The 24,450-nt window shown below is 36.7% G+C and overlaps 1 protein-coding gene across 3 annotated transcripts in view; it reads right to left on the bottom strand.

Moving 5' to 3' along the window:
- Positions 1-24,450, bottom strand: part of galnt13 (UDP-N-acetyl-alpha-D-galactosamine:polypeptide N-acetylgalactosaminyltransferase 13) — a 72,464-nt gene that overhangs the window by 22,861 nt on the left and 25,153 nt on the right. For all 3 annotated transcript variants that reach the window (XM_059342883.1, XM_059342884.1, XM_059342882.1), the window contains exons 3-9: positions 22,933-23,101; positions 17,513-17,679; positions 16,643-16,850; positions 11,075-11,245; positions 10,234-10,351; positions 4,624-4,804; positions 117-256 (exon numbers count right to left, since the gene is read on the bottom strand). In XM_059342883.1, the coding sequence (XP_059198866.1) occupies positions 117-256; positions 4,624-4,804; positions 10,234-10,351; positions 11,075-11,245; positions 16,643-16,850; positions 17,513-17,679; positions 22,933-23,101 (1,154 nt within the window). The remainder of the gene's footprint in view (positions 1-116; positions 257-4,623; positions 4,805-10,233; positions 10,352-11,074; positions 11,246-16,642; positions 16,851-17,512; positions 17,680-22,932; positions 23,102-24,450) is intronic.

The raw sequence follows: 24,450 nt of genomic DNA, 5'->3' as shown, positions 1-24,450 counted from the left end.
TCGTTCTGAAAACACAACGAAGGAGCTACAAGGACATATCTGACTGAATGCGAAAAGGGAGGCGGTCTGCATCTGCTGCTGCATTATGGGAGATCAGAGTAGGAGAAAGCTCATACTTCACCAAGTGAGTAGTATCTCCTCGGGATCTGGGAGTCGGGGTAGATGTTCTCTAGATACCAGGAAAACGGTTTGCACTTCAAGGCCTCACGGAGGTCTTTACGGGAAGAAACGTCCCCGTAGTCCACACGCATCACGCCTGCAGACACAATGCAAGGACACAGGATTCAGACGTTTGTGAGTCATTCTATAATCAGGGGCACATTTAATGTTTGTTAATAATTAAAAACATTATATTTTACTAATTCAGGGAAGGAATATTATAAACTCAGACAAACATTTTGTGCACAGTGTTCATTTAGCTTGTAAATGTCATAATCTTTCTTTTTACATTTCCCATTTTTCATCATGGCTGATTCTAAACACCATTAAAAAAAAAATTAATTGAGTTTCACATCTGCTTTTTCACACACTGATTACTTCTGTTTATGTGAAAAATAGAATAGAATAGAATAGAACAGCCATTATTGTCATTGTATATAATGAAATAAAATTAGAGTGCAACTCCTATCGGTGCATAAAACAATTAAGAACAACAATACAAAAACAACTTAAGGACAATAAAGGTGTAAAGGGTATAAAAATATCACAAACAAGAATAAATAATTGAAACAGCATGAAAATATTGGAATATAGAATAAATAGCTATGTACATACATACATACATACATACATACATACATACTTACATACATACATATATATATATATATATATATATATATGTATATACATGCTATGTACACAAAAGGAGGCGAATGATGATGAGTATTATATGAGTAGTATACAGAGGTAATGTTATTAGATAATATGACTATAAATACAATAAAATTATAAAATGACTCATGTATTCCTGAACATCATGAGTCAGTATTTACATTGTTTTGCTCTGATTATAGAAGAATGTCCTGTTTTCTTGCACCACCAAGACTAAACACCAGAGGGACCCTTTATTAAAAAAACACCTTGCAACCATACCTGAAAATATGCGTCTGTGTGTGTGGGTGGTCATGGATTAATTTTCCATTACATAACCCATAAATCAGCTAATTCTGCAAATAGGGCACGTGAGGACACAAAGTCAAATCCTATTTACATCCACAGCATGTTTCTAAACACCGCACCTCCTTCAGAAACGCATTAAAGCAACAATTGTGAAATGTCGTGTGCCATGATGTTATTTCAGCCAAAACAGAGAGTGCATGATGTATCAGCCTTGATGCTGCTGAAGACTGGGGGAAGGATTAGACAGCGACTGGGCTCAGACACTTACAAACACATTAGGCAGATGGTTTCTCCCCAGAGTGCCTCTTGAGGACTCGTAGCTCTCATGTAGATAGATCCAGGGTTGTAATTTATCATGAAAGAGTGTGATTGCAATAAGCATAAAATAGAATATTCAAAAACCAGCCGACATGTTGAGCGTGATGTATTTATCCATCAAACGCGAGCCAGACAATGCAAACGGCACCAACAAGGTCTTACACTTTAACCCTCTGGAGTCTCAAAAAGCTCCAAATCATGACTTCTTCATCACATCCAGACTAGAAAACAAAGCAGTGTGGAGCCCTACTGTAAATTTACCTCTAAAGTTCTGGCTGTAAACTCCATGAGGCCAGTTTCAGTTTGATGATGATTTACCAAGTAAAACTGGAGACAAGGTCAAATATATTTAGTATAAAATGATAGAACTGGATTTAACCCTCTTATATGTTAGATTTGCAACCTTTGATCACATTTGCAACATTTAAAATTCTTTATTGAGCACGATAGTGTTTTGAGAGTTTAAAAAAAGATTCAAAATCACATTTGGTGTTGGAGTCAAGGACTTAAAAAAGACAAAATGATTTTAAAAAGATACAAAATGACCAAAAAAGACACAAAATTACCAGAAACAGATGCAACAAAAGACACAAAATGACAAAAAAAGACACAAAATTACCAGAAACAGATGCAACAAAAGACACAAAATGACAAAAAAAGACACAAAAAAGACACAAAATGACTTTAAAAAGATACAACAAAAGACACAAAATAACTAAAAAAGACACAAAATGACCAGAAAATGACGCAACAAAAGACACAAAATAACTAAAAAAGACCAAAAAAGACACTAAATGACTAAGAAAGAAACTAAATGACTAAAAAAAACACAAAATGACCAAAATTGTTAAGCTAAACACACAAGATACAAATAAAATAGTCAGACGAGATTAAAAACCAGAGTTGGATGAAAGGATCACACACAATCACAAGATCACATTTATGTTAGTTTTTCTTTGTTTCTTTTTGGTTCAAAATGTTGATCCAGTAAGTCAGAATAAAAAATCAATTATTATCAGGTCATATAGGTGAGGTTGTGCTGAAAAAAATATACCAACATGGCATTTAAACATTTTTTAAGTAGTGTATACAGGCAGGATGAAAAGGATTCAGAAATGGATCAAATAGCCCAAGACTCCATAGAGTTAATGGGGGAAATAGAGATTTCAAGCTGGCAGATAAAAGTTAAGAGCTAAGGGCCACTCTTTGTCCCCTGACTCTCTATTTCGCCCCCTCTCTGTCTCTCTGTAGGGTCTGAGCATCACATGTTGCACATGATGAATAGCCTCTTTGATCTTGAAATCACCAGTGCAGAGGAGGGACAAGGAGAGAGATGCACTTTTTAATAGGATCACTAGATGCCACTCCCAAACTGAGCCTGAGCAACATACTGTGTTCCTCTGTGCCAATAAGTGAGGGCTGGCAGCAGCGTGGCCCAGATCATTCTCCCTAATGTCCTCCAGGAACAGGCCGCCATTGTGGGGCCACAATACGCAGAAAGGCTCATCCATCACAACCTCGCCTCTGTCTGCACACCTGCCTGCAGGAGAGTCCTCCCGGTCCGCGTGGAGCAGGAGGAGAAGGTCACAATTTGAGCCATAAGATTGTCAGATTACGGAGGATCCCCTATAGGTTAGCTGGCATCTCTCAAACACTTAACCAGAGATTTCCGGGACGGTGCTGTCTACTAAAGGGTAATCACATTATTAGACGACAGATGGAGGGGTACTAGCCACGGATTCGCTTAACTCAAAATCCGTGGAATAGCCACGGAATCACTCAAATTTCCGGGAAACTGACACGGATTTCGCTACAATGCAAGTTAATGACAGTTATATCTCGTGGCTATTCCATGGATTTTTTTTTTTTTTCCTATTGGTTTGTTCCAAGTCACGTGACTTTCAAGGTCCCGGCGGTCAAAACAACAAAAAACATGGCTTTACAGCATCTCTTTGTAGTCGTTTTGTGCTCCATTGTGGTTTTTCATAGTATTTGTGAGTCCCTTTGGATCTCTTTGCAGTTTGGTCTCTTTATAGACTTTTTGTGTTTCATTGTTGTCTTTTCCTGTTTCTTTGTTTTCATTTTGAATCTCTTCCTGGTCTCTTTGAGTGACATTTCGTAAGTGAAGCCCAGGGGGGTGCCTGACACTTTGAACCCCTCGGCATGTGCCTGGTCGGACCGTTCAGCAATCTATCTATGTCAGTATATGACTTGTTGTACAGTTAGCCCCTCCAGCATGCTGTATGCAAGAACCTGGTCTCACAGGAATCCGTGAAATAGCCACGGATTCGCTTAACTCAAAATCTGTGTAATAGCCACGGAATCACTCAAATTTCTGTGAAACTGACACGGATTTCGCTACAATGCAAGTTAATGACAGTCATATCCCGTGGCTATTCCATGAATATTTTTTCCTATTGGTTTGTTCCAAGTCACATGACTTTCAAGGTCCCGGCTGTTAGAACAAAAAACATGGCGGACAGTTCTCTCATTTTTAGTGAAAAAATCAATATTTTGACTTTGACTTTGACACTCAGTGAATGTACATAATCACTTTGTATGTTGGAATAGCCACGGGATATGACTGTCATTAACTTGGATTGTAGCGAAATCCGTGTCAGTTTCATGGAAATTTGAGTGATTCCGTGGCTATTCCACAGATTTTGAGTTAAGCAAATCCGTGGCTATTTCACGGATTCCTGTGAGACCAGGTTGCTTATTGTTCTTGTTGTGTGTTTGAGCTATTTCCGTGTTGCAGAGGGAGACTGTCTGAGCTTGAGTTCAGAGGAGAAGTAAAAAATGTGTCTGGAAGTAGAAATTAATGATGACAAAAGTAGTATTCAATTCTAATCTGAGTCGGAGTGAAAGAAGATATATAAATTCTTAAATGAGCAAGATAAAAATACCCTGCAAGAAGAGAATGAACGAATAAAAGAGAGCCGACGAGTTTTTCCCTTTCACACCAATTTGCTTAATGTAATATCAGCGAGTACACGAGAAGCAAAGAGGTCTGGTAATGAGGATTGTTCATATCTTCTTTTGAACGGCAGTGCACAATGAATAAAACATCTATTAAATCCCTGACTGAGCCACATATTCCCTGAAACTTTTAAAACATGCACAATTCATGCCGTTTTACCAAAGTCGTGCACATGTGACTCTGCTGTTCAGGCAGCTCTGTACCTGGTGATATGATATAGAAGAAGTCTTTGAAATCATCCATCCACACTTCAGCCAGACGCCTGTTGTTCTTGTTGATGACTTGGCCGGTTCCTCCGGGGAAACTGTACGGGGTGGCCTTCCGGAAAACATGGCCCACGTGGGAACAGGTCACGATTTCCAGCGAGCCACCGCACTGCCAGATCTGCAAACACACACACACACACACACACACACAGTGTAGCTTTATAAAGCATGTGGCATGAAGGCAGAAAAACACACACTGATACTAATTAGCTAAGTTCCCTTGTTTGATTTTTAAAAATATATTATGTTTGTTACGTCTATTGTCTGTGTACAAGAACACTTTCTGCTGCTACACTTCTGTGCAAAATAAATATTCTATTTTTTACATTTTATTTTCATACTTTATTTATGACACTCCAGAGTACAATAACTGTGAGCCAATGCAACGGCATTTTGTTCAATGTGCATATTTTTATGTATAACTGAATGACAATAAAGTCCGTCTGAGTCTAAGTATAAGAAATCGATCAAATTGGTCATTACAATGCTCTTATTTTGAAGGCAGGAAGCCTGTCAGGTGGAAGATTCACCCACTCAACCCCATAACTTGCCAACAGGTTTGAATGGCATGTGTTCTTTTTTTTAAAATCCCCTAAATGACAACATTTATCATAGCCAGAAACTGGATTTATACATTTCTGAACGTCCAACAAACGTGGACGTGTGATTTTTGTCGGGAAAGATATCCAAATCTAAGCTAAACATAATGACATGTCATCAAAATCTTCACTACTTGTTACGTCTATTGTCTGTGTACAAAAACACTTTCTGTTGCTACACTTCTGTGCAAAATAAATATTTTATTTTTTTACATTTTATTTTCATACTTTATTTATGACACTCCAGAGTACAATAACTGTGAGCCAATGCAACAGAATTTACTTCAATGTGTAGATTTTTATGTATAACTGAATGACAATAAAATCCGTCTGAGTCTAAGTATAAGTCTTGATTGTTTGACAACACAGAAATCGATCAAATTGGTCATCACAATGCTCTTATTTTGAAGGCAAGAAGCCTTTGATGTGGAAGCTTCACCCACTCAACCCCATAACTTGCCAACAGGTTTGAGTGGCATGTGTTCTTTTTTTAATAATCACCTAAATGACACCATTTATCATAGAGAAGCTGGATTTATACATTTTTGAACGTCCAACAAACTTGGATGTGTGATTTTTGTCAGGAAAGATATCCAAATCTAAGCTAAAAATAATGACATGTCGTCAAATTCTTCACACTACTTGTCTTGATACATTTTGACAAAAATATACAGTATGCATCAACTTGATCCTGTAAAAAAAACATTTAATTCTGTGCTCCTCAACCATGAGTAACTCAGCTAAAACAACAATCACAAGACAAAAGAAATCAGTGAAGCTTGACCTGAATTGCAGAGTTCAAGGCAGAGTGAAAAGAGGTTGGAAAAATATGAATAGCTCGATTTATATAGCATGTAGAGCCCTCTTTTTTTCTTACATTCTTTCTATTTTCTGAGTTATACTGAACAAAAGACACTCTAGTTCTCCACACTTCTAGCCATGATTGGGCTGTTTCTATAAGACGTGCTGGAAGTTTAAACTGCGGTGAATAAAAAAGCCACAGCGAGTAAAATATGGAGAAGCAAAGATGCCCTGAAAGTGCTCTAGCAATGGTTTCCCAGTGTCTGGATTTGATGCGTTCTTATTCTTAGAATATTTTATTTTTCAGTTTTCAATTCAACAAGATATACATGAAAACACAAACACACAACTCCAAACCCCTTCCCCAACCCACCCACAAACTGGGAAGAGAGAGGAGGAGAAAAAACGGTAACGCTTTATAATAAGGTCCTTAATAACCATTAATTAACAAGTAATAAGGCATTGTTCTCGCTTTAGATCCGGTAGTTGCAAAAAGCATAGTTAACTTATAGTTAACTTATAATAGATGAGCAATAAAGTATATTCTAATATCAATAAGCAAACAAAATAAGATTAATAAAGGCATGGCAAAGACATAATGGGTGGGTCATGGGTGTTTGTAATGCCATTATTAACTTATATAAGCTTATAAACACACAATAATGTTAATAAGCATCTTGTAAGGACTTACAAGGGCCTTATTACTTGTTAATTAATGGTTATTACAAGGACCTTAATATAAAGCGTTACCGAAAAAATAGATAAATAAAATTAAGAAATAATGAAAATAATATTAATAATGATATAAAATTAATTAATTAATTAATAAGAAAATAAAAAAAGTTGAAAGGCAAGTAAGCACTGACAACAAAGAGCTTGCAAAAACTACAACCCGTCCACCATAGAAGCTGGCAATGTGTCCATGTATGCTAAATAGGGCTGCCACATCTCTGTAAAAGTATGATAGTCATTTAGTTCTGTGAGTTGTTTGGGTATGCAGCAATACTTCAATGATCACTTTTGTTTTCTGTTGTTTGTTTGTTTTTTCTATAAGAAAAAATGACTATTTTACTCTTTGTGTATGTTTTAATACAATTGTACTCATCTGCAAAACCCAATAAAAAAGTTTGAAGAGAAAAAAAAAGTATTATAGTCTTTTTTGTGTGTACATGTAATTTTTTCAAGTGGAACACAGCTATTAATTTCTGAAACCCATCTTCCTATAGAAAGTTGAAGAAAGGCCAGTGAGAGGAACCTCTTTTGAGCTTTTCTTAATCGTGCATCAATATTTGTTGTATCTCCTAATAAGCAGGTTTGAGGATCTAATGGGAGACGTAGTCCTAGGAGTTTTGCATTCTTATTCTTCATAAGCATCTTTTTGTGATTAACAATAAATGTTGTCGATGGACAGATGGTGTCCACTGTAGACCTGACTAAGAAACAAGACATAAAACAAGAACAATCTTGTTATGATTCATTATTCATCAAGAGGTTTCTTTTTATAATCTCTCATTTCCCTCTCAACCTGCGTCTTATAGTCCTGAAGAGCAGGAGGGAGTCTGAAGCCTGGACTTTATTTAGAACATTTCCTGCTGTCACTGCTGCCTGTTGTCCTCCAGCAATAAACACATCTTATTGTCTATCGTTGTCATTTCCATTCAGTCACGCTTCAGGCTGCAAATCAATCAGTGTAAGATTTAATGTGAGCTATTCATAATAGCTTTTCCCTTTTTTTCCATTAAGAGACAGTCTAATCAAAATATGGATTTCTATTTTTGTTTGTTGGAGAAGTAAGGACATCTAATTTTACAAGACATTTATTTCAATTATTCCTCGAATCTTAAGTGGAAGTGGAAGGAAAAGACCTCCGATGATATTATTTGCATATGTGTTTCAATGAAATATATTTTCCATTGGCTCTACAAAGACTTAACTTCCTCATTATCGCCACTGGATGAGACATAGTTTCTCCTAGGGCTGGGGGATATGGACATAAATTCATATCCCGATATATTTAGGCTGAATATATATATATATATATATATATATATACATATCTTAAATAAATAATATAGGCCAATCTTTTTCTGAAATAAATATATCTACAGTACAGGCCAAAAGTTTGGACACACCTTCTCATTCAATGCGTTTCCTTTATTTTCATGACTATTGACATTGTAGATTCATCAAAACTATGAATGAACACATGTGGAATTATGTACTTAACAAAAAAGTGTGAAATAACTGAAAATATGTCTTATATTCTAGTAAGCAAAGGGTGGTTACTTTGAGGAATCTAAAATACAAGACATGTTTTCAGTTATTTCACACTTTTTTGTTAAGTACATAATTCCATATGTGTTCATTCATAGTGTTGATGCCTTCAGTGAGAATCTACAATGTAAATAGTCATGAAAATAAAGAAAAACGCATTGAATGAGAAGGTGTGTGTCCAAACTTTTGGCCTGTACTGTATATTTATATGAAAAAAGAATAATGAACATTATAAAATAACTAAATATGACAAACCCTAGTAAGGGCAGCATTTATATATAAATATATTGATATTTGCGATACGATCTAATTCCATATCACATTTAAAAATATATCGATATATCTTTTATATCGATATATCGCCCAGCCCTAGTTTCTCCTGTTGTTTTGTTCACTCTACAATGCAACAATCTGATTGCTGGAGAGCATTTTGGATGAATCATGAACAGCTCAGTGTGTTAGTCAGACAGAGCTCCAGGCTGGAGCACGAGACGAGTCCAGGCTGTCATGTCGCAGGTACTCTGCCTTCTGTGAAGTTAACATTTGTATGGACAAAAAAAGCCATTCAATGGCTGATCACAAGTGTTTTCAGTCAGCTTCTGTTTCCCACCTCCAATGAAGAGCAACTTTGTCTCACAGAGAGTCCTGAGAACAGCTCTGAGTCTGACAGACGCTCCGAATAACATGAAGCTCAGCAGAGTTTAACAGGTAGTTTTTCATGAAATATAATCATATTTTTCTAATTAAAAGTGGGATGTTTTGTTCATGACATTCCAACTTTTTGTCAATTCGTGAAATTTATTTTGAACAGGAAGATTAATCTGAATTTGAATTGTGAGAACGGAATGTTCAGTTTCAAACTAATAAATTAAATTTCAAATTACAATTCAGATTCAGTTTTTCAATGCAATGATTAAAATTTAACAATACAAATTCAAATGATGTGATTCAAAGTCAGTTTTTTTAATGCAATTATTCAAGTTAAGCAATTCAAGTATAAATAATTCAAATTCAGTTTCTGGTGGCACATATTTCAGGCACATATTTCAGCCCATATAATCTTTCTATGTCAAGTTATTCTGGCCAAAAATATCTAATAAAAATGACATAATTAATGTATTATTCATTAATTGTCATAACATTAGTGTCGGCTTTCTGAAGTTCCATGTTCAACTATGTTGTTGCAGCAATTTTTTGGGTCTCCTTACTGTTCTCTTTACTAAGAAACATCTAAATATATGACATCACTATATTTTTAATTGAGAATGAGCTTACTAGCATTATTGTGATGTTACTTTTTCTTGTGGAAGTGGTTTTACTGGCCGGTCTGGAACCAGTCTGAACCGGGGACCTTTCCCCCGCTCATCTTTTGTTTGGTGATTGTGTTACGTCACTGAGACTTGAAATAATATCAAACACCTTTGATATGATCCAAACCAAGACTAGGAAAAGACTGATATGAAAAAGATCAGATTACTACCTTAAACTTAACGATGGAGATGACGGCGCGCCGTGACTCCAGTAAAACTCCTAGATTTACTAAAGACTTTCACTTTTTCGTCTGGGACTGTGGAAATCGTTTGGTGTAGGCTCAGCATAAAAGAGATTATTTACCTAAACAAAAGAGTGAATCATTCCTACGATGATAATAAATGAAAAATGCTGAAATACAGAGAATAATCTGTATTGAAATCAATCCAGAATGCCTGACAGCCTTACTGCAGTATCTGTAATCAGCTGTATATTTCCCATAAATTGGAGCATAAAAATGTACCTGAATGTAAGAAATGAACAGAATAAAAGCAGGTGGCACCCGCTGACATCAACCAACTCGATAACATCAAGACAGAATCCTCGGCGGTCTGTCACTCACCCGAAAAGACATTTCCAGGTTCTCTCCACCCCAGATATCCATCCCTGGGTCGTAGCTTCCTATTTCTTCAAAGTATGTTTTGTCTATAGAGAATAATCCTCCTGCCATGGTTGGAGTCCTGCAAGAAAAGCAGAAAAATCCTTATTTTGCAACATTGTGCCAGTTCCTACTGTATTTATTAGTACCTTAGTGTAACTCTGAGGAACGTTGAGAATATAATAAAAGAGCAATTTGTTTGACAATTTGAAACAAAGCCTTGGAGGGGTAATTACTTTTATCTTTTAATTCATTCTATGCTGAAGTCGGCCCTTAATTAAGCATATTGTTTGTTGCTGGGAGTGATTTGCATACAGATGACAAATTGTGTGTAGTCAGAAAAAAGAAAAAAAAAGGCAACTGTCAGCAGAGTTTCTGTTTTTCTATTTTTAAAATAAATGAGCTCATACATACTTGGTCTTCAACAGAGCACATTCACAACTAGCAGGATGCTATTTAGGCACTTCTTGCATCAGAGAGGAACAAAGATCTATTTCTATCTGCAGGATAAAAATGGCACTTTCTTTTTTATAAGAAGAGTCTGTGTGAATAAATCTAACAACTCATGTCTTCTCTGTAGCCTGCTGCCATCACAACTCAGCTCTGATGAGAAACAGAGAACTTGCATCTGTTTGAACCTACAAAAAGTGTCTCTTCACCTTTTTTTCCTGTGTGTAATTTGACCTCCTACTTCTTAATTCTTAATCAAAAGACACTGCACAGGTGCAAAGTCACTGACACGTTCCCCTGAAAAAATTATCTCGATTTAGCTTCAAAGAATGACACTTTTTTTGTGTGTGTCTACCTGACAGGAAGTGTTCTGTCCCCCTTGCGTCGATCCATCTCCCGCTGGGGAACGGGGTACCAGCGGAAATTCAGCTTCCAGTTGAATCCGCCGTAGGTCATATCTGAGCCCGCCATGTACTCAAACGTCTCGTCGCTGATGACATCGATGATAGGGCACACCACCGCCGTCCTGAACCACACACGAGGAAATACAGTGTGAGATTTGATGCTGAGATAAATGATATAGTGCATGCAGCCCTGCTGAATAACTGCAAAAATAGAAAACATGAGAAAAGGAAAGCAAAGTAAAAATAATTTTCCGGAGGCCGTAGCGGGCTCACTTTAGGAATATACTGGAGATTCTGGTATCATATGAAACTAGAAGATTTAAGGAATCTGGATATCTGGATATCTGGATATCTGGATATCTGGATATGTGGATATCGTGTCGGGTTGTTCTAATCTATCTTTTATCATGTTGTATAACCACTGCAAAGGTGTTTTATTCACCTTTATATGGGGGAAATATTTCAATATTAGTATGTATTGAATTCCAAGTGTAAATGTATCATAATAAGATATATAAAAAATGTTGCGCGGCAATATTATATTGATTCATGGCCGCCAAGGATCGATATTTAACGGCTGTATTTTCACCATTATTTTCCCGGAGACCATAGCAGGCTCACTTTAGGAATATACTGGAGATTCTGGTATCATATGAATCTAGAAGATTGAAGGAATCTTGATATCTGGATATCGTGTCGGGTTGTTGTAGAAAAAACGCTGCAAAGTTCGGCTTTTTTTATGTTTCATTCAAAAAATTGAGAGCAGTGAAGCTTAAAGTTTTTGAAAGTTTGATAAAATGCTGCAGTTGTTGTCATCCATACATGTTTGATATCAGTTCAGTTCAGTTTGACTGAATACTTTGTTGGTCAGTCTGTGGGTTTGACTCTCATTGTGAAGAAATAAAAAGACTGAAGTGAGATGAATAGACTGAGAATTTTTTTCTTATTGGACAAAACAATTCTTGATTGAATTTAATTTTGTGGACAAAAAAGCAGTTAAACAATTAAATCGCAATATATTGTATCGCAATACTCACCATATCACAATATGTTTAAAATTGCAATAACATTGTATCGTGGGGCTTTCGGTGATTCCCATCTCTAATATACACAGTACATCTTAGTTTAGTTGGTGTATTTATTGTTTATTGTTGTACATTTACTGAAATACTGTGTATAAGTACAATTCTGACGTAGTTTTACTTTAGTTAAATATTTCCATTTTCTGTCACCTCATCTATTGCATGTTTTACTCCACTACATTTAGTGCATGCAGCCCTGCTGAATAACTGTAAAAATAGAAAACATGAGAAAAAGGAAAGCAAAGCAGGTAATGACTGGTCTTTTAAAGGTAATAGAGCTGAGTGCTGATCACACCAGGGCTGCAACTAATGATTATTATTATCCTTGATTAATCTGTAGAGATTTTAAATAATCATAAGTGGAGATGAATGTAAAATCAGTTGGATGTCCACTTGCAAATAAATCATTGAAATCAAATAATAACAATTAAAAGTAAAAGATTATGTGAAAAAAAATAGCCGTGAAATGTTCTGAGAGCCCGAGGTTTTTTTTTTTTTTTCTTCTGGCAAAACATATTTGAATTGAAACAATATTTAACAAAGAAAAGGAGGCCAGGAACAGCGAATATGAGGCATTTTGATTAATCCATCATCAAAATCGTTGCTGATTAATCTTTTGTTTGATTAATCTGTTAATTGACTTAATTGTTTCCACCATATGACATGTAGATATGAAGGGCTCATTGAACTCTTCTTATTTTCCGGTGAAATGAAACAAATCTTAATTATAATTATACTGCACGCTGCATTTAGTTGTATTTACACAGCAAACTTCGTTATTGAATATTTTCCAGGGTTCGTACACTTTAGCAGTGGTCAAATTCAAGAATTGTCAAGGACTTTCTTGGTCAATTTTCAAGCTTTTCCAGTATCTTACATCTGTTGTAAGTTGCATGTTTTAGATGAGTACTTACATACTAAAAAGGGGGAGATTTCACTTAACCATACCAACAGAGATGGTATTACACTTTTAGGAGGAACGGTCTTCATTTCAGATAGGCTACTCATTATTTTTTACATTGAACATGTGATTAACTATAGTCTATAGATGGATATAGTCAGATTGCAAGAGAAATACAGCAAGAATTTCAAGCATTTACAAGCACTTTATCCAAAATCCAAGCACTTTTTAAACCTGGAAAATACAACATTTAAATTCAAGCATTTACACAATCAATTGCTGTTTGAGCACATTTACCACATGGTGATGGTGCATTTGAGAAGTGGGACAAAATGTTACTACGACAAGCCTGATGTGAAGCCGTACTCTCAGCTGTGCACTGAATCTACCAAAACAACCAGCGTCATCAATCATCTCAACTTGCAGTCAGCAGACTGTATACTTTCTGCACCATCTCATCAGTCTGCGGCCAGACTTATATTAGACATCAATACATCTGCAGCAGCATTCAGTAAAAGTGTAATGGCTCCATAATATAATATTCTGAGTCAGATGATACTGATTTCTTCCTGAGGGAAAATGAATGTGTCTGACCTCAGATATGAGACGGATTGCAGGAGAATCATTATAAATCCATTCTTTCATGTCATTCTCACACACATACCGCAGATACACCGATCCAGATATAATAGCTAAATATTCTGATACAAAACAGCAACCAAATAAACAAATTTTGTCAGTTTAAATTAACCCATTCAAGCAGGGAAAGCATTACCACATTTCTACCATTAAAACCTGTTGGCACTGCATGCATTATTCTACCATTAAAGCCGGGAAAGCAGATACGTCGTTTTGTAGTATTTGTAGTTTTTTCCACCTATTTTCGGTCTCTTGGCCAACGAAATGCATCAGAATACATGTGGGAGTGTCACAATGCAACATGGGACTTCTCCAGAATTTTGAAATCATCACCAAAAAAAGACACAAAATGACCCAAAAAAAGACACAAAAAGACAAAAAAAAAAGATACAAAATGACCAAAAAAAGACACAAAATTACCAAAAATAGACACAAAAAGACACAAAATGACTTAAAAAAGACACAAAAAGACACAAAATGAGTAAAAAAAGACACAAAATGACAAAAAAAAGGCACAAAATTACCAAATAAGACACAAAATGACTAAAAAAAGACACAAAATGACCAAAAAAGACACAAAAAGACAAAAAATCACCAAAAAAGACACAAAATGACTAAAAAAAGACACAAAATTACCAAAAAAGACACAAAATGAGAATACATGTGGGAGTGTCACAATGCAACATGGGACTTTTCGTGAACTGAAATCATGGCGGAAGATGACTATAGCGGAGGGAGCTCAGATATAACAGGTATAGGTTCTCAAATACTTTTTGAAATTCATTTCTATCTGCTACAGAGGCTGAAAAATCTATTATTTAGTAGAAGCGTTGACACTTCTGTTGAATTTTCAGAAAAACTTCAGGTTTTAGAGTGTTATTTTAAAATCACCCAGAGGTTTTACAGGCATTTTTTACAGGCGTTTTAGGCCTAACTGGGTTAAATTAGCACACATTTGTCTGTAAACTTCCACTTTAATCTGATTTATCCAGCGTCTGCGAGCTCCAGTTGTAGCAGAGTTAACACAAATATAAAGCTACGGTAATTGGAGCTAGCTTTCTCTTTTCCTCTGAGGCAGCAGCAGAAGCAGACGATGCAAAATGATAATCTTCTCCTATCAGCAGCGTCAGGCTCACACGGTGGATTCATAACTGATAGTTTGCTGTCCCATCAATATTCAGAGAGAGGTTTGGCTCAAGCACCCGGTGATGCAACTGAGGTGAAATGTGATAAAGCCACTATTAATAAAGCATGTTTCAGGACAGAACAGACAAAGATTAAAGTGTTTGACATCAATAATAATAATAAACTTTATTTATATAACACCTTTCATACAGGGGGTGTAGCTCTGCAATAAAGTAATGAACAAGAATGAATAAAAACAGGCAAATTATGGGAAATTAACAACTAGAATGGTACTCAGAGAGTGTGCTTCATGTGTTCAAACAACAAGTTAATAGCTGTTTTGCATGAAAACAAACAGCAAAGAAAAAAAAATCAGATAAGCCATGAAATATAATTGGGAAACTAATTTTCCTGATTATTCTGACGCTGCAAGAATGCAGCACAAATGCCCTATCTTGCAATGTTGACAAAAGGGGAAATTAATTTGCGTATCAATCCCGTGATTCAAACTGTTCCAAGATTTAATTGGTTCTTCCTCAGCCCATGCTACACCCTGTTACCAAGTTTCATGAAAATAAAGCTGGTGGTTTTTTAGTAGGTTATCCTACTGTTAGACAAACAAAACCAGACTTCCTTTGGGGAGTTAAAAACACAAGAGAGGCAAATAGCAAAAACAGATAAGCTCAAACAATGGAATATGTGAAAGACAGAAATAAAAGACAGAAGAAGAGCGCTGCAGCAAACTGCTCCGAAACTGTCAAATCCACTCGTTATTTCATTTAACCCTCTATGGAACACATTATGATGCATGATAGGAAAAAAATGTTTGGAGTGTGTTTTTGTCTTAAAATAGACTAAATAGACATAATCTGAAGATATTTTAAAAATATATTTTTGGGGTTTGTTTCCTGTTGCCATGTGTGGAAATTATTAGCAAATAAGACATAAAGTTGACTATAATATTAGACTATGGCCTACAGGGTATAGTAATGTAAGCCTAATAGTAAGCCTGAACTTTACTTTACTGCAACCGACATCAAATATATCTTTGTTAAACTGTAAAGATCAAAACAAAATTATGATGAATGGTATGCTTTTGAACATTATATATATATATACCTAAACACACAATACATATATCTAATGCTGCCGTGATGATTCCATAATGGTTCATTTTTCCCTCGAGGCAACATAGCAATTTTCCATAATGGTACATTGTTGCCTCAGGGCAACAGTTGCATTTTAACAAGTTTGCATTATTTAATTATACAACTAAATTGCATGAAACTATCGAAAATTAAGGTTTTCACACCAATTGGTAGGAATATTTTATTTTTACAGATGGAAAAGGGCCAGGAAATGACGTTTTGAGTGATTTTTTTTGCCGCAAATAAAGGAGGTTGCCTTAAAGACAAAATGATATTGCCGTTCAGAGGCAACAATGGCTCTGGGTAATTTTTAACCCCACAGCTGGAGACATTCTGCAAAGCTAGGCTGTGTTCTGTAATAAATCTGATGTAATATTTATATTGAGAGATATTGGCAAAGCTGTTTCCTTTGGAAAAGTCTGCAAAAAAGGGTTTCAGTATGGCCTCCTGGAGGTTCCCTATACTCTTCCCTCTTTTTTAAATTATCACATCACTCATAAAGATGCATTGTAGAAATTTGAAAGGCCAAAAATGGGTATGTTACCTGAGGGAAACACCGTACCATAGAGGGTTAAGCATCTTTAATGTGCAACATTTAATGTGCAACGTTTAGTGTGTTCCTACCTGTCCTCTCTGATGCGAGCCAGCAGGGGCTCCAGCCAGCCGACAGTACACTCGCAGTGAGCGTCCAGGAAGGTGATGACCTGGCCTTTGGTGGCAGCCGCACCCCTCAACCTGGCTCTGATTAGACCTGAACGCTGCTCCATCCTCAGGATCCTCACAGGCACCTCCAGAGTCCGCACGTAGTTCTCCAACTTCTTCTTCAGGAAGTCTGGAGACAAACAACAGACATTTCTGAAAGGGTGCACTTGCAGAGTAATGCATTCCAAAAGAGTTGAGTTATATCTACGTATATGAACTGAAAATGAGTTAACGGATTAATTGATTTCTTTCTAACTTCTTTCTTTCTAACAGAATCGCAGTACATCTCAGTTTAGTTGGTGTATTTATTGTTTATTGTTGTACATTTACTGAAATGCAAGTACAATTCTGACATAGTTGTACTTTAGTTACGTATTTCCATTTTCTGTAACTTCATCTATTGCACTTTTACTCCACTACATTTACTTGATAATTTCAGTTTTTAGTAAATTTGCAGGTTCGAATTAATAACCTAAAATAATACCAGGTAAATAAAAATAGCTCCACCTTCACACACTTCCAAATAAAAGTAATGCTCACATTAATAATCCAACAATATCATATACAGTATTTTGAAATGAGCCAGTCTGCATAATGAGTACTTTCACTTTAGGTACTTTAAGTGTAATTTGATGCTAAAACTTTTGTTCTTTTATTTAAGTAGAAGATCTGAGTACTTTTTTTTCTTACTGTTATTGTTATGTTTGATAGCATTCACATCAGTCATCTTGCTCAAAGTGTACATCCTGTGTCCTTGCCTTCAGAATTAAACGGTGAGTGTAAACTACCAACCTCGCTCGCTGGCATCATCCACCAGCACAATCTCCACCAGCAGGTGTCTGGGCGAGCGGTTGATGACGCTGTGGACGGTCCGCAGCAGCGTGCTCCACGCCTCGTTGTGAAACACGATGACGATGCTGGTGTTGGGCAGGTCGTCTGGATACAGCTTGGTCTTACAGCTGGCGGAGCAACAGAAAAAAACAAAGTCAGTAAAGTAGAATTGAGTATCACTGTGCTACAGCCAAGGCCGGATTAACCATATAGGCAACAGGGGCCCTCGTGCCGTGGAAGATTATCCTTTTTCACCTGATTGGTACTCTAAGTGAGCATCGTGAAGTGAGAGGCAGAACAATTAAATGCTCTTCCAACAGACAGCAGCATATCAGTGCGATATGTCCAGCAGCTGGAATAGTGTTGCCAACTTAGCAACTTTGTTGATATATTTAGCAACTTTTCAGACCCCTCCAGTGACTATTTTTCAAAAAAGCGACTTGCGACAAATCTAGCGACTTTTTCTGGTGTTATTGGAGTCTTTTGGAGAGTCCTTCCAGCGTGTGCTGCCGTGGGCCCGTCCCAAAGCACTCAAAAGCAGCCCAGTCCTCCCGCAGCAGTCTCTCCCAGCTGCAGTCAGAGCAGAGATGTTAACCCCTCAGCGTCCAGTCTGCAAATGAATCGGGCATGTGCGAAGTCGCCACTGGCTGGCTTACAATCTATTTTGGGTCACTTTTGCCGGTTCCTAGGCCAGATAAAGGAGGAGGGTTGGAATTGTGAAAGATGACACATGTAGTTCTAAACATATTTAGGGTGTTTTTACTGTCTTTTTGACATTTTTGTTTGGTGGTATGCTGTGTGATTTTTCTAATGTAAAATATGTGCTGTGGCACAAAAGAGGTTGGGAAACCCTGGTCTAAAGGGCCCAGGGCAGTGTGGGCACAAGTTAAATATCTGGTTATCTCTCGCTTATATGTTAAACTGTCCATCGGAGCCGTTGCTCAAAAATAGATTTTGAGGTGATGATGAGGGTGATTTCTGTTTAAAATGAGCTGAGGAACAAAATGCTACTTGATACTAGATTCTTGATTTTTGTTTGTGTCTTGTCTTCCTCTGTGCTGCCTCTATCAATTCAATACATTTGTGCTGCTGGGAATAGGTGCTGTTAAATAAATATTGGATGATTTGAAAGTGGATGCTTAGTTATTTTTGTGTGAAAATTGACACTTTCTTCCCTATTTCCCTTCCCTCTTATTGTATGGCCTTCCAAATAAAATGTATCATTATTATTATTATCTATGGAGTGGGTCAATTTTGCCAGATTATACTGATGCTGATGTGTTTTGTTTTCATAACATCATATGTGAGTGAGTGGCCTTGACAAGAGGACATTGTGGTGCATTTGTAGTTCTGAGTGTTTGCACATCTGTACATGAAAATGCACTTGATGACAGTTAGTTATTGATGTATTGAGTATATTAACTGTATATTACTGTAATTAATCCTGTTTTGCCAGATTATGGTGATTCTGGGGTCGTGGTGATGGGGCCCTTGAATATTGTTGCCCCGGTTACAGCAAAGTGTTAATCTGGCCCTGGCTACAACTGTGAGGAAAGTTACAGTTCAAGCGTGGGACTGGTTGAGCCTTTCTGCTTTCTGTAATTGCAGTGTGCAGGAGTCTGTGGTGACTTTCCAGCACTGGTGCATTGGAACTTACCAACTGCTCTTAGACAGGTTGGTATTTGTAAAATACTGGTGCAGTGCCCGTTCAAAACGTGCCTTTTGGGACTTATTTTCAGGGAAAGATTTGAGGAGAATGCTCCTGGGAGTGAGGGAAATGCAGCGAGCTTACCTGCAGGCATCTGTCATCAGCGTACGCCTGCAGGAGGGAGCACAGGCTGCAGTGACCTGGCTGCCACGTCAAAACCAATCACCCTTCACCAGCCAGAGCAAGCCTTCTCATTTTACAGGTAAACAGTCCCTAAAATATGTTTCTGGAATCATTTGATGGTAAGAAATAGGCAATGCAGTAACAGAATCCTGCAGATTAGTTTGACATTTTGCACAAGCAGTCAGTGGTTTGATGGACAGCTGCTGCTGACAGTACTCAGCTCTGATTGGTTGTTTTCCTTCTGGAGTGGGGGATCTTATAAAAACCATTATGAGCATGAGGAGCAGGCGTTATCTGTGTCATTTATTACTGACAGGGCATCGGGACAGTTTGAGCAAATATGACAAATTCATAAAAGTTACCTAGTGAACCTAAACTAAAAAAAAAGACTAATATAATATCATAACCTATTATTATTATCATATACATATACTGTTGCTGCCATTGCTATTATTACTATATACTGTGATATACTACTATTTTCATACTGGCCTTATTATTATTATTATTATTATTATTGCTGTTGTTGTTATATTATATACTATACTGTATACTGTCTAGTCACAATAACATTATTACCATATATATTATATCATATAATAAGTACATTCACCATCATCTTGCCACTGTGCCTTAACTACTAACTGATCTTCTTTTTAACTTCTTATATTCTATTGTATTTTATGGTACTGAACTACCGGACTGCTGTGACAACCAAATTTCCCTTCAGATATGAATAAAGTAATCAATCAATCAATCTATCTATCTATCTATCTATCTATCTATCTATCTATCTATCTATCTATCTATCTATCTATCTATCTATCTATCTATCTATCTATCTATCTATCTATCTATCTATCTATCTATCTATCTATCTATCTATCTATCTATCTATCTATCTATCTATCTATCTATCTATCTATCTATCTATCTATCTATGCATTTATCTATCTATCTATCTATCTATCTACCTATCTATCTATCTATCCATCTATCCATCCATCTATCTATCTATAACATAATAGCTGATATCCCCGTACCAAAGCCAAAACCATTCTCATTCTAAATGTCTTGGTTTTATACAACGGTGTTTCCAAACTGCAGTCACAGTATAAACTTATGGCCTGCAGCTCATTATATTGTATGAAAAGTGTCTGAGAAGAGAATCTGAGTGTCCTGCTGCTATCCAATGCTGCCGTCAGTGCAGAAACATTGTCACACGAGATTCACTGACAAATATCTCCAAAGAAAGTAAAAAGGTAAAACCTGCGTTGACAGCTATGTCAGCACGTCCTCAGCCTGACGGGCTGTCTGTCAAAGCTGAGCAGAGAGAACCTGGGGCGGCGCCGTCATGGAAGATGTTGAATAAAGAATGAGCTGCGTTACAGTGGAGGAGGAGGTGGACGGCCGGGGCGGGAGGAGGTGACGGAGGGTGAAAGGAGCCATTGGAGCAGACAGCATTGCTAGTTAACTCCTGTCTATTCAAAGTGACAGCGCTGACTGACACAACTAGGCTAGGAGGTTGCCTTAAAGACAAAATGATATTGCCGTTCGGAGGCAACGACCGGCAATTCTGCACGGCTCTGGGTAATTTTCACCTCACAGCTGGAGACATTCTGCAAAGCTAGGCTGTGTTCTGTAATAAATCTGATGTAATATTTATATTGAGAGAACGATGGAGCAAGAATGCTCACTTTTTTCTCAGTAATATAGGTCTTCTTTTGCACCATGCAGGCATAATTATCTTTTTATTTGCATCTCGATGTTGCAAAAAGTCTTAGAGTTGGCATTTTCTCGGTATAGGCAAGAATAGCATGAAAAACTGGAACGTAGGTGTGAAAAAAGACATTCTAGTGGCCTATTTCTCATGGTGTATCTGACTGGCAGAGCCTTTGGCATCCACTTAATGAAAGTGCTGTGGAGAACTCGCGTTCATTTGGAATATTTAAACATGAATCACTTGGATAATGTCTCCGCGAGAAGGAGAATGCGGCTGCATATCAGCAGCCTGAGATGAATGTGCTCATGTTTCACACAAATTGCTCCTTGGATTTTCATTAAGTGCTCAAGTGGATCTTGAGTGACAGTAAACAAAACCCCACTCCCATTGAAATGTCAGGTCGAATGTACACACTTGAGGGATCTGATGGATTCTGCGTTTGAAACAGTGCCCATAATTAGAGATGTCTTTTCACATTAGATAAAATTATTAAGACCAATAAAATCTAATGGAGCCAACAAACAAGTTAAAAACGACTTTAATCATCAGGATAGCATTGCTTTGATAGTTTAGAGTATCTACTGTATGTGCGTCACTGTCTGCAACCCTGTTAAGACTCTTTTGACGAGACAACAAATCCCTGCTGCCTTGCTGAGCCATCCAACACGTTTGTCTGAATGCTGGAACGTTCTCTAGTGAATACGGCAGAAAAGCCTGCACACATCAAGGAGCGAAATCCAGAGAAATAAAGCAGAAAGATGCAAGTATGAGCTGAAATTCCCGTCTTTTGACTAAGAAACCAGGGGCCGGATTCACAAAGCATTCTTAACCCATAAGAACCCAGACGCAGTTATCTTTAAAGGAAAATTATTCAGCATTGAGCTTTGTTCTGAGGCTCAACTGCACAGTAGGAGGAGATCAGGGTAATAGATAGGCTTATTTTTTGTTTATATTTGGTCAAATGAACTTTAAATTGAACAGCAGAACATATATTAATTCAAAATTGTTAAAAAAAAAGTGAAAATAATTGAGTGGCCTGTTACCATTTTTGTTATTGTGACAACTACATCACATCAGATTTTCCATGATGATTTTTAGGTTAAAAGCCTGATGTGACATACAGTACAGGCCAAAAGTTTGGACACACCCATCTCATTCAATGCGTTTTTCTTTATTTTCATGACTATTTACATTGTAGATTCTCACTGAAGGCATCAAAACTATGAATGAACACATATGGAATTATGTACTTAACAAAAAAAGTGTGAAATAACTGAAAACATGTCTTGTATTTTAGATTCCTCAAAGTAGCCACCCTTTGCTTACTAGAATATAACATGTTATGACATGTTTTCAGTTATTTCACACTTTTTTGTTAATTACATAATTCCACATGTGTTCATTAATAGTTTTGATGAATTTACAATGTCAATAGTCATGAAAATAAAGGAAAAACATTGAATGAGAAGGTGTGTCCAAACTTTTGGCCTGTACTGTATACTGAACGTCTCAGCGATATTTTTGTATCTTGTTTTATATTAATTTGTTCAGGAAATATGGCCAAAACAGGTTAAATGCAATACATGACACCCTATTAACAGATTCAAATTGTTAAATGGGTTTAAAATTAGCCTCGTAACAAAAAAGAAGCTTTTTGAAATTAGCTACTTTTTCACATTTCTGTTTCCAGTCACACACATATTTTGGAGAAGTCACTTCCTGTCACAGTCAATTTGCAGTGTGGAAAGCTGATGTGTGTGTGTGTGTAGGTGTCAGAAGGGTCAGTAGTGTGATTCTCAGCATGTATCTGGAAGACGCCGTACGCACCCGTCCAACCTGACGTCTGGCAGACTCCTGTTGAGAGCGATCATGTCGCTGGCCATCAGATTGAACTGGTTAATCTTAAACAGCTCCTTCATTTTCTCCTGCTCGTCCTTGGGGACGTTCACCGCCTTGCCCATCTCCCCGGGACCCTCATGGCTCCGAGATATCACCGCTGCAACACAGCACAGGCAAAACAAAAGGACACCTGATGAGAAATGGAACCTGTTACCTGTCACTAGGGTTGTCAAAAGTATCGATACTCAAAAAAGTATCAATACTAAAACGTTGTATCCGGATACGATACTCATTTTCAAAAGTATCGATACCTAGCCAAGGAATGAACACTTTTTTTATCAAGCTTGCCTAATATTGTGCACAGCATACAACCTCAAAATATTGTTCTAATTGTTATTGTTTATTGTATTTATTTATTTTTTGCACTACCTCAGACCTGAAGCTTGTTATCATAGTTGCAGTTTCTTTTTGCAAAACTGTTTTTATTATAAATATTTAACCTGTGGTTCTGTTCATTTTTACATGTTGCATTTTTCTTGTTAATAAAAATATTTCTGTTGAATTTTGGGGTCTTTGTTTTTATCCTTGTGGTATCGAAGATGGTATCGAGTATCGAATATTTTCCTGAGTATCGGTATCAAGTTGAAAATTTTAGTATCGTGACAACCCTACCTGTCACAATGATTACTATATCAACTTATCGTTCGATATGGAAAAATGGACACAATCGTTTTTTTCTGGACTCAATATATGGACCAATTCAAAGTATCATTGCATTACAAGTAAAGGAGTGGGAATATAACAACTGCAGCGATGAAATGAAATCCTGCACAGGAATTGTTAAATTAAAAAGGCTTATGAAAAATGAAATGATAAATAAGTATAGGTTGCAACTGGATGAGGACGTTCTTGTAACTGCCTTCAGTGTTTTGTTTTGTTTTGTTGTTGTTATTTGTTTGTTTGTTCGTTTGTTTTCTTTGCGGGAGAAAAAAAAAAATTCTCAGATCTTATTTGATATACTATGGTTGACTGATAAGAAAATAAATAAATAAAAATAAAAATAAAAATAATAAAAAATAAAAATAATAATATATTTATTTGACATTAAGTGGATTTATATAGAGAAGTTGCTTTGGATAAAAGTGTCTGCTAAATGACTAAATGTAAAATGTAAATGTAAAAAATCACTTTCATGTCTTCTGTGACTGTCCAGTACTAACTAACTCCATACTGGAGAAATACACTTCAACCTGAAAGCGACTTTCAAAGTAAACATCCCATGTAGGTTTGACACCTCATACATAGGAAACATCTCATTTGACTTAAACAACATCAATACAACAATACTATCATTTATCGTGATACTTTCTGGGAACATATATCGTCCTGACAGTCCCAACTCTGACTGCTTTATTCTCGCCAAGGAGGTGAGAAGTTAATGCCGAGCCGCACTGTAAAATAAATCACTTTGTGTACACAGTCTGTTCTTGATAAGGAAACAGTATG

The sequence above is a fragment of the Centropristis striata genome, chromosome 10, assembly GCF_030273125.1.
Source record: "Centropristis striata isolate RG_2023a ecotype Rhode Island chromosome 10, C.striata_1.0, whole genome shotgun sequence".
Taxonomy (NCBI): Eukaryota; Metazoa; Chordata; class Actinopteri; order Perciformes; family Serranidae; genus Centropristis; species Centropristis striata.
Note: the sequence above shows the minus strand (reverse complement) of the source record. Positions and strands in the feature narration are given on the sequence as shown.